Source organism: Cydia pomonella, chromosome 25 (assembly GCF_033807575.1).
Source record: "Cydia pomonella isolate Wapato2018A chromosome 25, ilCydPomo1, whole genome shotgun sequence".
Taxonomy (NCBI): domain Eukaryota; kingdom Metazoa; phylum Arthropoda; class Insecta; order Lepidoptera; family Tortricidae; genus Cydia; species Cydia pomonella.
In genome coordinates, this window is record NC_084727.1 from 243,953 (window position 1) to 260,389 (window position 16,437).

At 36.5% G+C, this 16,437-nt stretch overlaps 1 protein-coding gene across 1 annotated transcript in view; it reads right to left on the reverse strand.

Moving 5' to 3' along the window:
* Positions 1 to 16,437, reverse strand: part of LOC133531272 (leucine-rich repeat serine/threonine-protein kinase 1) — a 101,437-nt gene that overhangs the window by 79,703 nt on the left and 5,297 nt on the right. Inside the window, exons 2-3 of the mRNA XM_061869403.1 lie at positions 15,111 to 15,302; positions 11,729 to 11,894 (exon numbers count right to left, since the gene is read on the reverse strand). Of these exons, the coding sequence (XP_061725387.1) occupies positions 11,729 to 11,894; positions 15,111 to 15,302 (358 nt within the window). The remainder of the gene's footprint in view (positions 1 to 11,728; positions 11,895 to 15,110; positions 15,303 to 16,437) is intronic.

The following is a 16,437-nucleotide window of genomic DNA, read 5'->3' on the forward strand; positions in this document are numbered from 1 at the left end:
TGTTCTCATTATTACCCGCCGGGGGCCCAATGAAAATTCACGTGATAGTTTTCATTAAATTAAAGTTTTCTTTTCACGGCTTTCACTTGGCCAGGCCGTCAGACATTTGTCCAAAATGGCGTCGATCACGATTAGCGACGCAAGTAATGCGATTAGTCGCCGTATCGTCTTACCTGCGAACGACCGTGGAGACTTACACACGAAGGCACAACACATGTTACTCAATGTGCAAATTTGGGTTGACATAGTTCTAAATTTCCTTGATTTGACGACCAGTTTGGCCTAGTGGGTAGTGACCCTGCCTACGAAGCCGATGGTCCCGGGTTCAAATCCTGGTAAGGGCATTTATTCGTGTGATGAGCATGGATATTTGTTCCTGAGTCATGGGTGTTTTCTATGTATTTAAGTATTTATAAATATTTATATATTATATATATCGTTGTCTAAGTACCCTTAACACAAGCCTTATTGAGCTTACTGTGGGACTTAGTCAATTTGTGTAATAATGTCCTATAATATTTATTTATTTATTTGCATAGACGGATGTCTATTGGCGTTACGTTTCCGTAAATATTAAAGTCGAAATGCTCTAAAACAGAATAACGAACCCTGAATTCATCAACATATGAAGTTTGTAAGATTTGTCTTATTTCTCGTCAGATTCAAATAAATAAATATTATAGGGACATTCTTACACAAATTTACTAAGTCCCACGTTAAGCTCAAGAAGACTTGTGTTGTGGGTACTCAGACAACGATATATATAATATACAAATACATACATAGAAAACATGCATGACTCAGGTACAAATATCTGTGCTCATCACACAAATAAATGCCCTTACCGGGATTCGAACCCAGGACCATCGGCTTCATAGGCAGGGTCACTACCCACTAGGCCAGACCGGTCGTCAAACAGATTCGAACAGGAGGCAACTTTTATAAAAGACTTTTCTACTTTCCGTTGTATTTACATATGTTTTTGACATCCATTCGTAAAATGCATATTTTAAAATGCTTGGCCATTCCTTTCATTATCTGTTTTGTGATGGAGAAAGAGACTTAATTAAGCTATCGATCTCGATAACTTTGTTCAATAAATAACTACTGTAAATGTTCTTCACAGTAACTCAGTGGTCCTCGATTGTCTCCCGATTCGTATGAAAATAAGGCATATATTAATATATGAGTTTTGGTTAACAAATTCCTACGATTTGGTTCAGGTACAATTTGAGAATACAATTTTTATTTATTTAATCTTTATTGCACAATACATGAAGGTACAAATGGCGGACTTAATGCCTTAAGGCATTCTCTACCAGTCAACCAATGGGTTAAACCAGAAAGATTAAGTAGGTGCAGTGTGTTTTAAAGTAAATGAATGTGTAACCGAGACTATATATGAATATAAACTATATATAGATAAACTTACACATATACTTAATACAAATAAACATACATATATTATACATACATAATTATACCAAGTGTGAATCATTAAGTAGATGAAGAAGAAAGTTTGTCAAGGAAATACTTGCGCAACATGCGCTTGAATATGAATTTTTATACACGAATTCAATATACATATATCATCGGGGGGCACGGCCGTGCCCCCGCCAAGACGAGACAAAGGGCAAAAGGCAGTGCATATCTTTTCTCGGCACGTTTCGTCGTATTTTCGGACCCTCGTAGTTTCGGCTTGGATAATGCTAGAGAGCTGAATACTTTTTTCTGGTAATAGATTAATTAATGGTCATGAAAAAGTAGAATGACCCACTAATGAAGAAAGTACGTACAATGTCGTGCATGGTGCCACCGACTATGTATTTTTTGAATGTCAGTTAGTAGCCAAGTTAGTATTGGTGGGAACTAGAGTCTCTTGAGTTTAAATTTGAAGAATTCGACTCTTGCCTTGAAGAAGTCCCGACCCGGATTTTTAAACGTAATTAAAAAGGATTCAGGCCGCCGAGAGACTCCATCAACAATGTAAAGACAAATGTGTTTTGAAATTTTAGTAAAAAACAATTTGAGTTCCCTAAAGGAGGACTCAAAAGTCTCTTACTCAGACTCAGGTGACGACCGGTTTGGCCTAGTGGGTAGTGACCCTGCCTACGAAGCTGATGGTCCCGGGTTCAAATCCTGGTAAGGGCATTTATTCGTGTGATGAGCATGGATATTTTGTTCCTGAGTCATGGGTGTTTTCTATGTATTTAAGTATTTATAAATATTTATATATTATATATATCGTTGTCTAAGTACCCTCAACACAAGCCTTATTGAGCTTACTGTGGGACTTAGTCAATTTGTGTAATAATGTCCTATAATATTTATTTATTTATTATTTATTATTTACAAGTTAAAAATGACACGAATTACAACTAAGTTATGAGTCTGCAAAATTGAGTTGAGACATAAAGAAAAAGAATTAATTTTTAACAAGTAGAAACGTCTGCGACCGATGCTATTAAGCTTAGAATAAATTTAAAAGTGAAAAAATTACTGTCTTGGGTGAGACTTGAACTCACGGCCTCTGGATCGATACTCCAGCGCTCTGCCATCTGAGCCACCAAAACCTCATCCATAGGCAGCAAATTTTCCACCATATGAGTCTAGGGGACCCTAGCGACATCTACCGTAAGAACGTAATTTTTTCACTTTTAAATTTATTCTAAGATTAATAAAGAAAAGGACTCCAAGGAATAGCCTTAACCAACATATAGCATAGTTAACTATGTAGTTATAGTCGATTTTGAACCGTCATTTCTGCCGTGTTTGCGTTTGAACGCCAATAGTCCCAGGCTGAAATGATGCCTTTCACCCGAATTAAACACTTTATACTTTTCATTTCGAATACGAGGAAAGTAAAATACATGTGTTTTTTAAATCTAAGTATATTTTTTTATAGCATCTCTTGGGTAATTTCAATTAAATATTTAGGTAAAAGTATCGTTTATGAAATGGGGAATTAAATATCAGAATGGAAATAATATAACAAATCCATTTCAAACCAAATTTCAATTTCTTATAGTATAAAAATTAAAAAAAATCGTACTTTGAAAGTATAATGCTCTAGTGCAGAAAGAGATCACTTTCTGCACACTCTTAAAGAGCCTGTGAAATGAAAAATTAGTTTCTGAGTTTCCCCCGTGTCATTATAATACTCTCCTATGTGGACGTATTGCGTAAGTCGCATTGAACACAATTTTGCGGGAAGGCGCAAGACGGAAGCCTTACGACGGGATTATCGGAAGCTATCTACACTTTATTACATTATCCATTCTAAGTGTAGTCACGTAAGATAAAACCATTAGGTTATGTATTTTACAGTACATATGGTGCTATTTTTCCGCACTAGTGAGATAATTAGCACATTACGTAACTATGACGAACATTTAAAGGGCTATATGTTTGATTTATTATTTATTTATTTATGTGTACTGTAAAACATTGAATGATACATGTGTGAATAGTTAATTCGCAACTCGTGTCGATTTAGAACACTCCCTTCGGTCGTGGTCCCTCCACCCGTTGCGAATTTCTTATTTTTCGCACTTGTATTGTAATGTACTATTATTTATTTATTGTATGATATAGGAGGCAAACGAGCAGATGCATCGCCTAATGGTAAGCGATTATCATCGCCCATGGCATGGACACCAACAACAATAATATTTTTGTTTTGCATGCATTGCATGTTAGTATAAGTTACAAGTAGTTATAACTGTTTAGTGTATTAGATCTTCTTTCTTACTTTTTTTTGTTTTCTAATGTGGTGCTGTTTGTAGATGGTTTTGCAATAAACGTTTTTCTATTCTATTCTAATATTAAGTGTAACATATAATTTTGATACAAAGAAAACTCCAATGCATATTTTTTATTAAAAATAGTAAAAGCATTCTGAAAATTGCTTGTTACCTTATAATGCATATCTTCTTCCTCGCGTTGTCCCGGCATTTTGCCACGGCTCATGGGAGCCTGAGGTCCGCTTGACAACTAATCCCAAGATTTGGCTTAGGCACTAGAGTTTTTACGAAAGCGACTGCCATCTGCCCTTCCAACCCAGAGGGTAAACTAGGCCTTGTTGGGATTAGTCCGGTTTCCTCACGATGTTTTCCTTCACCGAAAAGAGACTGGTAAATATCAAATGATATTTCGCACATAAGTTCCGAAAAACTCATTGGTACGAGTCGGGGTTTGAACCCTCGACCTCCGGATTGCACGCTCTTACCGCTAGGCCACCATCGCATATATACTATCATATTTTACATTGAATTGTACTACAAATTGGATTTAATCCCCATTGGATCAGCCATGAATTAATTGACCGAGCGCGCGCGCCACACACCGGATGGTCCGTGCAGCAATTGACCCCCTTAAGACATGACCTTCGACCGCACGACATACGGTACCGGACAGTAATATATTTCCTTAGCGTTTTTTAGGGTTCCGTAGCCAAATGGCAAAAAATGGAACCCTTATAGATTCGTCATGTCCGTCTGTCTGTCCGATTCTGTCACAGTCACTTTTTTCCGAAACTATAAGAGCTGTACTGTTCAAACTTAGTAAGTGGATGTATTCTATGAACCGCATTAAGATTTTCACACAAAAATAGAAAAAAAAACAATAAATTTTGGGGGTTCCCCATACTTAGAACTGAAACTCAAAAAATCTTTTTTCATCAAACCCATACGTGTGGGGTATCTATGGATAGGTCTTCAAAAATGATATTGAGGTTTCTAATATCATTTTTTTCTAAAATGAATAGTTTGCGCGAGAGACACTTCCAAAGTGGTAAAATGTAACCCCCCGCCCCCCCACCCGTAACTTCTAAAATAACAGAATGAAAAATCTAAAAAAAATATATGATATACATTGCCTTGTAAACTTCCACCGAAAATTGGTTTGAACGCGATTTAGTAAGTAGTTTTTTTTTAATACGTCATGAAATTAAAAAAAATTTTTTTTTCATCAAACCCATACGTGTGGGGTATCTATGGATAGGTCTTCAAAAATGATATTGAGGTTTCTAATATCATTTTTTTCTAAACTGAATAGTTTGCGCGAGAGAACCTTCCAAAGTGAAAATTATCTAAGTCAAAGAATAAAAAATAGTACCAACATTATTAAAGCAACCTGGAAAGTAATCAATGTGGAGACTGGTCGCTCGAAACACAGAGTGAATGATTTTAAACTAAATATTGATAACAAAATTTCAAATTCTGTAGCTACTTCTAAATTGGAATCTATATTCCAATTTAGAAATAGCTACAGAATTTGAAATTTTTTTCACTGACGTACCAGTTTTCACAACTAAGGATTTAAATTCATCACCCTCATCTGCTGTTACTCTATTAAAAGATAACGCTCCAGAGTGTTGTGGAGATTTTCATTTTGAACGTGTTTGTACCTCCGATGTAGTAAAGGCGTTTAATTCGGTTAATGTCAAAAAAACGAATGACCTCTGGGGAGTCTCTGTCCATGCTGTCAAATCCTTAGTAGAAATTATAGCGCCTGACTTAGTAATTATATTTAACAACAGTGTTGATTGCGGCGAGTTTCCTGATTTAATGAAACATAGTAAAATAACTCCTTTATTTAAATCGGGTAGCAACTCTGACCCCACTAACTTTAGACCGATATCTGTGCTACCAACGTTCAGAAAGATTTTTGAAAAATTAATTCTTTCTCAATTAGTACGACATTTTAACGTCAATAATTTAATGCATAATAAGCAGTTTGGTTTTACACGGGGTCGCTCGACAACCGATGCTGGTGTTGAGCTAATTAAGCATATCTTCGATGCCTGGGAGGAGTCACGAGATGCTATAGGTATCTTCTGTGATTTGTCTAAGGCCTTCGACTGCGTTTGTCATGAAACATTAATCAGGAAACTACACTATTATGGAGTTAGAGGAGCGGCACTGGATTTACTTAAGTCCTACTTAAATGGTAGAATACAAAGGGTCGATGTGAATGGACAGCGATCACCGAGGTCATTGGTCTCTATGGGTGTACCACAGGGGTCAATATTGGGACCTTTCCTGTTCCTTATCTACATAAATGACTTGCCATTCCTTGTAAAGACCCACCATGATATAGTATTGTTTGCAGACGACACTTCACTTATTTTCAAAGTCAAACGACAGCAACAAGCTTACAATGATGTAAACGATGCTATTTCTAAAGTAGTAAATTGGTTCAATGTTAATAATTTATTGTTAAATGAGAATAAGACTAAATGTATTAGGTTTGTCACTAGTAATGTAAGGCATGTACAAACAAGTGTCATTGTGAAGGATGAGGAATTGGAACTAGTTGATAGTACAGTTTTTCTTGGTATAACTTTAGATTCTAAACTCCAGTGGGGTCCCCATATTGCTACTCTTTCGAATAGACTGAGTTCTGCAGCTTTTGCAGTAAGCAAAATCCGTCAGTTAACTGATGTCAAAACAGCTCGATTAGTATATTTTAGTTACTTCCATAGCATTATGTCATATGGTATTTTACTGTGGGGTGGTGCTTCAGAGATAAATACCATTTTTGTTCTGCAGAAGAGGGCTATTCGAGCAATATATAAAATGAACCATAGAGACTCACTGAGAGATAAATTTAAGGAAATTGACATCATGACAGTGCACTGTCAATACATTTATGAGAATATTCTGTATGTGCATAAAAATATTGCCGATTTTAAGAAAAATTGTGACATTCATAATATTAATACTAGAAATAAACATAAGCTCGCATTGCCCTTCACTCGGCTCCATAAAATTAAAAAATCATTCATGGGTAATTGTGTGAGATTTTATAATAAACTTCCAAACCATATTACTGAGTTACCAATTAATAAATTTAAGAATCATGTAAAGCGTAAACTTATTTCTAAAGCTTATTATACCACACAAGACTACATGAATGATAAAACAACGTGGGATTAATTTTGATTCGAAATGATTAATTATTTATTATATTTGAATAATGATGATGAAATGGATATTCCAATGCATGTATTTCCTTTGTTGTTTTTATTATATTTGTTTGACATTTAGAATTTATTCTAGAAACTATCTAGACAAGTATTTTTTATACATTTTTTTTTGTATGACTGTATTTTGTGAAAGTTTTAGTATTAAATTTGATCTATGAATTATATTCATTAGTATTATATATGGAATAATATTTACAACATCAATAAATTGCTCTGATAATTAGATTAAGATAATTATATGTAATACTGTCTTACTATTCATAAGTGCTTGTTGCTAGGCCTACATGAATAAAGTATATTTGAATTGAATTGAAAAAAAAAATGTGTGCCCCCCCCACCCCTGTAACTTCTAAAATAACAGAATGAAAAATCTAAAAAAAAATATATGATATACATTACCATGCAAACTTCCACTGAAAATTGGTTTGAACGAGATCTAGTGAGTAGTTTTTTTTTAATACGTCATAAAATTAAAAAAAATTTTTTTCATCAAACCCATACGTGTGGGGTATCTATGGATAGGTCTTCAAAAATGGTATTTAGGTTCCTAATATCATTTTTTTCGAAACTGAATAGTTTGCGCGAGAGACACTTCCAAAGTGGTAAAATGTGTGTCCAAAGTGGTAAAATGTTGAACAAGATCTAGTAAGTAGATTTTTTTTAATACGTCTTAAATGGTACGGAACCCTTCATGCGCGATTCCGACTCGCACTTGGCCGCTTTTTCTTAGTATATGACATTTATTTCAGTTTATAAAAAAAGTTGTACCGTAAAAACATGGAGGTGATACATGTATTATTGGCCTGGACTGTAATAATATATGCTTCTTGATAAGAAAAAAAGTCCAATAATTAATGAATGTCCAAAAAGTATAGAAATTTTTAGAACACGTTTTATGTGCTTGTCATTTTGAGTAAAAATAACATTATTTTTAATGCTATGATTACATTTATAATATCGATACAATCCTGGTGTCACTGTCACCTGTGAGTCAAATCGAAAACTATTAGCATTTGTTTAAGAATAACTTGACAGTAATGCTCTGTGCCCAAGTTCGCCTTATCAAACGTCGCGGGCTTGCCTCCCAAACAGACTGATAAGACCAGTATACAAACAAGCATCGATACAACACATTTGAAGGTCACTGTCTTTACTTAATTTGTTTTAAATACTCGATATTTGGGTTTTTAGTAAGTTTAACCTAGATTACCTAGATCTGAGCTACATAATATTTCTTACTAAAATTTTTACAGTATTGGTTTAAGTATTATTGATAATTTGAAATATAAAATTATCAACTCAGGCACTTATTTATTGTATTGGTTTATTCTAGATAACTGAACAAAAGAAACTATTATTTTACTTTTTTAAATTTCCTAATTTTCTAGTGAAAAAAAAAAATATTACCGCGGCAGTCCAAATACTTATAAGCACATAAAACATCCAATAATCATGTTCAAACATTTCATCCTTAAAGGGCGAAAAACGTAACCCTTAATAACTACAATACACTACTTCACACTGAGATTGCGGGAACTTGTTTTCATCCAGTTTTTCACGGTTAATACGCTTTCCCGGTTACGCCGCGTTGTGGCCTTGACTCATTAGAATCTTTACTTTACTTTATCGTACTTAGAAAATACCGCGGACTATGAGTCGGCGAGCGTACGCAACACCCTCGCTATAAGGTCGGTAGGCAACTGAATTAGTGGTCAGTGCAGACGGCCACATATTCGTATCGGACATAACATAGTACAGTCTACACCACAAGTGCATTTTACACATTACTCAGTTGGTAAAAACTTGGTTGGTTTGTTGGTTAGTTGGTTGGTTGGTTAGCTGGTGGTGTTTTATGTGAAATAAAGATAGGTACATTGGATAGGATGTTTTTACAGCCACGGATAGATAAATAAATATAATTGGATATTCTTACACAAATTGACTAAGTCCCACAGTAAGCTCAATAAGGCTTGTGTTGTAGGTACCTACACAACGATATATATAATATAATATATAGATATTTAGAAATTCTTAAATACATAGAACAAACCCATGACTCATGAACAAATATCCGCGCTCATCACACAAATAAATGCCCTTACCAGGTTCTGAACCCGGGACCATCGGCTTTATAGGCAGGGTCACTACCCACTAGGCCAGACCGGTCGTCATAGATGTGGTAATTATTAACATTCAGTTGCCGTAAGTTCAGAGAGTGGAGTTTTTGAAAAACGGTACCGCTTTTTTAGATTACATACGTTTACCAAAAATTTTATGAGCTATCTTGAGGATTGGCTCTTGTGACTTCATCGATTAGAATCCCGATTTTTTTACTTTCTGTCGATAGAACAAATCGCGAACATAGGTCTTAAACGCACTTTAAAAATGTATAACAATATATGCACAAAAGCTAATAATATGAATTTGCTTCTAAATGCGCCCAATTTTATTTTTGAGGGCACTCATCAATTACCTTTTTTGGTAAAAAACTTACAAGATACAACAAAAAAAAAATCGCGGCCCCGTGCACGCACATCCATCTCGCTTAAGCTACGGGACCTTAAGCATAATAAAAATATTTGCTGATAGGAAGAGATCTACGCTGAACATGTTGAATACCTACCTATTCATTTCGTCGCTTCATCTTCTGCTATCTTCAAATAGTCTTTTCTTAACTAGATCTACTAGACAGAAAAGTATCTTTTGTGGGATGGTTTTTAACATTTTATAATGTAAATAATCTGTCGTAGCTAATGTAATTTCAGTTCTCAAAACTTCGGCTACAATGTTATACTTTACACGTCATACAGACGGACCGCAACTTGTATGGAAACTGAACGCCGACTGCACGCTACTACCGACCGGCCCATAGCGTGATATTTTTTCTGTGCTCTAACTCGAGCACTTCTGTCAGCAACTGTACGTGGCTGCGGTTTTGGAGCCCGAGCTCCACATAAACATATGCAAATCCACGCTCTTACGAAACCGTATTAGTTATTTTATAAATACCACGGCAGGTGGGTATCTCTCTTAGTTAACCCACTTTATAACCACAAAGGGTCCTTTTTGCCTCTTTAATTGACAACAAAACGAAACACACTGTGTTAATCTTTGGCAGAATTTTTGACGATTTGTTCGAAATATTTGATAATGATGACATTTTTCAAAAGTCAGAAGCTTATTAGTGTCATAAATAAAAGGTCGAAGAAGATTCCATACTATTCTTTTAGGATATTACCTTAGGAGCTACTAACACATACAGGCTGCTGCTGCTCCAAAGTAAAATATGGTAATTTGTTAATTTCTTCGAAACCGCTACACCGGTTGTTATGATACTTTGTACACTGGTTCTAAATACCCTAATGCATATGTACATCTCGGCTTTGTATAATGGCTAGGGACACACTGTAGAGTTTCGTGTCTTCATAAAAAAAGTAGACAAATATTTACAAAACGTACCTAGTCAGACCAAGATAAGTTGGCTGAGATTTTGCTGATAGCCCAGCCTGTGCAAGTGTTAAGTAAACGTCATAATTTCATAGTTTGACGTTTGAAATAACACTTGCACTCTCCGAGCTGCCAAAACATATCTTGGTCTAACTCTATTAATCACTATATTAAAAAGATACCTTTTTCAGTGAATTGGTATCTACTAAAATTTAATAACAAAATCTTACTAGTAATTTCTTCAAAATTTACGTACTTAGACTCATACAAACGTAATTTACTCATTAAAATTTAAAATAATTATCGTTGATGAATGAATTGAAGTAATGTTTAATACTACGGTTTAATAATTAATATGTACAGTCAGCGTCAAATACTTTGCAGCAACCAAAGTAGCCAAATAGTTCGGTACACCATATATTTAGTATGGTGTACCGAACTATTTGGCTACTTTGACTGCTGCAAAGTATTTGACGCTGACTGTACATATTATTTTTATTTTTTGGTCCGATGTTCGAAACTTAGATGTTCGAATTACAAAAACCGCCTAGGTTTTTGTAATTCTTCTACAACTTCGGATCCATTCTCGATAATGTTAAACATCAAAATATATCTAGATTTATTAACATTTAAATATATTCAAAGTAATTAAAACTGTTGACAAACGTAGATATAAATAGACCAAAACAAGTCGCATACCAACTGGAGGTGTAAAACGCGAGCAGCCGGTTCTGTGAGGTCGCGATGACATAACACATGACGGTCAAGGACATATATGTCTCTGATCATCGGAAATAACGGTACGTTGGTTCTCTAAAATATGTAAGCGCTTGAATCTTTAAGGAAAGGTACTGTTACACAACACAGTTCTCCTCTACAGATCGCAATTCTGGTGAAATGGCGTAGCTGAAAGGGCATAGCGCCTGCCACCAGTAAAGCCCCATGACTACAAGACTCACCGCTCGCGTCTCTCAGCTCCCTGGCCGCCTGGCGATATCCTGCGTGCTCCGCCAGTTGCGAGGGCGTAGCACCCGCCGCCAGCGAAGCCCTACGGCTACAAGACGCACCACTCGCGTTTCTCAACTCCCTAGCCGCCTGGCGATGGCCCGCACGCTCCGCTAGCTGCAGGGGCGTAGCACCCGCGGGTCGCCAGCGAAGCCCCGCGGGTACATGAACATGACTCACCACTCGCGTTTCTCAGCTCCCTGGCCGCCTGGTGATTGCCCGCGCGTTCCACCAGTTGCAAGGGCGTAGCACCCGCCGCCAGCGAAGCTCTACGGCTACAAGACTCACCACTCGCGTTTCTCAGCTCCCTGGCCGCTTGGCGATGGCCCGCGCGCTCCGCTAACTGCAAGGGAGTAGCGCCGGCCGCGTCGCGGGCCGCCAGCGAAGCCCCCGCCGCTAGCAGAGCCCTGACGTTTTCTGCGTGACCGCGTTCAGCCGCTATGTGAAGTGCCGTCTGTGTACAAAGAACATGCCTGCTTACAAAAATAACGATTTTCACATAGTTCTGATTTTGACATTGTTACTATACACCGTGTTTTTATTGAATTCCGTTAACTCCGGGGTATGGGTAAATACGTTTAAGGAAACTAAATAGCATAAGTAGTTACTAAAAAAAATGTATTTTTTTATTTTATAAAAAGTAATTAAATGTTGCATATAGCGTTGTTGTAATGCGGGCATTCAATTTAACTCAACCAAACAATTGAAAACTGTGACATATCACTGTAATTTCGAACATCGCTCGTCCTGGTACTTACGTTTAGTAGTAAATGTATGAACTCGTACTAATAAATATGTAAATAAGCCCTAAAGCAAATGTATACGCTAATAAGAGCCTAATAAGAAACAATAATTATTGATTATCACCGAAATGGAGTTAATTAGAATACCCGTGTCTTTGAGAAAGTTACTTAATTTAAGCTCAGGAATACACCCTTTTAAATTAACGAAAAAAAAAACACGGTGTATAGATTGGTTTGCTAGGCACATACTAGGCACATACTAGGTACAAGCATGTAAAAGCTATCTGTGTAAACCTTTACTCACCTCCTATGCTATGATTTTAGATAAGGTAGATTATATTTCTTTATTTCACGTTGAAAATTACACTATAAATTTGCTACATTCGTCAAAAGTATGTTTATCTTCTCATGACCGTCAAACATTGCATTATAAATTAAAAATAATAAAATTAAAATTAATTCTGTCTCCCAATAAGGATCATCATGTGCAAGAGATGATTGTCCGAATTTGTGGCACAGATATGTCACATACTAATGTGACATATCTGTGTAACATAACTTGGTAGGAAGGAGCAGGGTGAGCAGCAGTTCCTACATATTTGTGTCAATCCCAACTAGCAAAAGAGTCTCAGGTTGCGCACTTTATAAGACTGATGAGCTTATAGAGCTCTTATTATTGTTTTGGAACATATCATCACTCTTATATTAGTCTTAGACAAGCTAGTACCGGCTTTAGTAAGGTCAGTCTTATTACCTAGTCTTATATATGTATATAAGAGCATTTTATAATACTATTATAAACCTCTTGCTCTTACAAGAACATTTACGAAGTCTCATTGAACTTGAGAGTGCCTGGTCTTATATCCGCTTTCTCTAAGTTCATTTGATTTTAAATTAGACTTTATAAATGCTATTGTAAGAATGTAAGACTAATATCAACATAGTATAATACTATTATAAGCCTCTTGGTCCTACAATAACATTTACGAAGTCTTATTGAACTTGAGAGTGCCTGGTCTTATATCCCCTTTCTCTAAGTTCATTTGATTTTATATTAGACTTTATATATGCTATTGTAAGAATGTAAGACTAATATCAACATAGTATAATACTATTATAAGCCTCTTGGTCCTACAATAACATTTACGAAGTCTCATTGAACTTGAGAGTACCTAGTCTTATATCCCGATTCTCTAAGTTCATTTGATTTTATATTAGACTTTCTAAATGCTATTGTAAGAATGTAAGACTAATATCAACATAGCATAAGAACACTGTAAGTACGTACTTTTCTGATCTTATTTAAAGCTATAAACAAGCATAATAAGATCAACAGCAGCACTTTAGTAAGATATTAGAGTGATATAGGATAAAGATACTTATATCACAAAAGACAAGATCAATATAAGATCGTTTGATCTTAAATCGATTTTGGGAACACTTGTAAGTATGATATTTAATAAAAAATTTTTGTAATTTAAAGTAAGAGTGTAATTTTAAATAGGTATGGATTACGACAACTGGAAAAAACGTTCGAGAAGTGATGGTTATCGGCGGAAAATTCAGAAGTACAAAAAAATCATAAGTAAATCAAATACATATACAGCTCCTGCCAAGACAAGGTAGTGTTGGTGAAAATATTAGTGAGGGTTCTGTAGGTTCTGCTTGCATGAAAGATGTAGAGGTTGAGGACAAAGTTTCAGTATGTGAAATTAATGATTTTAGTGAAAAAGAATCTTCGACCGACGACGAAACAGATTATGAGAAAGATTTTGCCTTAAAAAGTGAATTACAAAAATGGGCGTTAAAATTTAATATCCCTCATGCAGCAGTAAATGGATTGCTAATTATTTTAAACAGAAGACTAAATAATGTTCTACCAAAGGACGCAAGGACACTGCTTAACACAAACAAAGAGATTGTGCAAATTAATGAGTTGTCTCCTGGAATGTATTGGCATAGTAGCTTAATAACAAGACTTGTATATTGTGTTTCTTCCCAAGGCCATGTTAAATGTTTTAACATGCGGAAGTCTTTCTTCATCAAGTAATGGTCTATATCCATAAATACAACCATTTTGCATCACCAATCTTGTCACTTAAATAAAAAAAACATTTAGTTTATTAGTATGTGTCAAGTGATCTAGTAAGGATAAACAAAATGTATTTAGGGTTTTAGTAAGTAAACCAAGGAACCCTAATTAATTCAACATGGCCATATATTTTGTATTCTGAATGCAGAATTTAGTGTAAATAATCTTATAATAGTCTAATAGTGCGCTTTAAAAATACAGCTACAGCTATGGCTGACTATCAGTACAAATAAAGAAATAAAATAATTATAAACGGATACAAATACCATATTTGATCAGGCGCATGAAGTTTGAAGTGGAAAACAGGGTCTACTTTACAGTAAATAATATTTTCCCACGTGATTACATACCGTAAAACATAAACACACACGATGATAACGAGCACGTTATTATATTTAAACATAATTCATAAACAGTTAGATAAATACTTACACTAACATATTTATGTCACGCTGCTGCATTTAATTTCACTCGTACACTTATACTTCACAAATAGAATGTTTCAACTCTCTGTGTGATCTTACAAAAAATCTAAATAAGCTTATTATGGCTCATAAGATTCTAACGTTGGACCAATATAAGCCTATGTAGGCTTACAAGATACTTACGTAAAAGCGATATTAGCCTAAGGTAGCTTAAATAAGTTTTGGAAAGATTACTGTAAATGCAAGCAGCATTCAATTAGACTGATATTAGAACGATATCAAAATAAATACGCTTTTAATTTGTGCCCAAATCCGGGCTTATACGATGCTATAAGATCAATATAAGAGCGAAAAAATTGTAGTCTTGAGACTATTCTAAGCGTGTTTTTGCTAGTTGGGATGTATGGTACCTTGCCGCCTGTAGCCGTGTCTTCTCTCGCGTCGACACTGGCGCCGGCGGCGACCAGCGCGCGCAGACAGCGCGAGCGCTCCGCGAGCGCGGCCGCGTGGAGCGCGCAGCGCGCGCGCGAGTCGCGCGCGTCCGGGTCCGCGCCGCCGGCCAGCAGGGACAGGAGGAGCTCCTCGTTGTCCCAGAGAGCTGCCTATAAAACAAAAGAAAACAATACAAGAGGCCGACACCACACTCGGATCCAGCACACCACACACGCCAGCTAAGCTGCCGGTCGCCTCCTCCGCGGCTCCATAACCTGGCCCCGCTCAAACGGTATCACCAGGTTAGGGGCCGTGGGGTTGGATAACGATCGGTAGCGAAGAGCTGGCCTACACCAGCTACCCACACCGTCCCCAAAACGACGGCCATAAGACCACCCCACCAGTCGGTGGGGAAGCGACCCGCGACAGCCGCCGCAGCCGTGAGGCCGTAGCGGCCCCTCATACTCCCCTGACGGGGGGTATCGACAGATCACTCACTCACAAGAGGCCGTATAACGTCCACGACTACTCTGACAAGAGTATACGACTGAGAAAGATAAATGTTTAACTGTCAGGAACACCAAAAGAGTTTGAGTTATTGGATATTGCATATCTAACGAACGCGATTGCAGCGCCGTCTACGTTAACATTTGCGCGTTTATCCTAATTTTGATTGATATCATTTCTAGATGCGGTGGTGGCACAGTGGATATAACGTCCGACTTTCAATCCGGAGGTCGCGGGTTCAAATCCTGGCTCGTACCAATGAGTTTTTCAAAACGTATGTACGAAATATCATTTGAGATTTACCACTAGCTTTTCGGTGAAAGAAAACATCGTGAGGAAACCTGCATACATCATACATCTGCGAAAAATTCAATTTTTTTGCATGGGGAATATAGTCCAAGTCCTCTCGCGCATGAGAGGAGTCCTGTGCCCAGCAGTGGGACGTAAATGACGTAATATAGTCTGAATTATTATTAATATAATTTTTAGGTGGGAATATAATACCGTTATCAAAGTCATAACAGTGGGGCAATAGAAGAAACGTTGTATCACATTCATCTAAAATATGGATATCACTTCCAACAGTTATGACTAATTCATACGTGGTAAATTTAAATACCATAAAATCAGGGTTAAAGAATAGTCCAGGGGAAAGTTACCAACGAGGAACGCTAAAAAGTTGATTCATCCTTGAATCAAAGCAAATAATTTACTAATTATTTTGATTTGTGTAAGGAAAACACCACTGTATAAGAAGGAAAATGTGACCTAGGCCTCTAGAATCTACATTAACAGCAT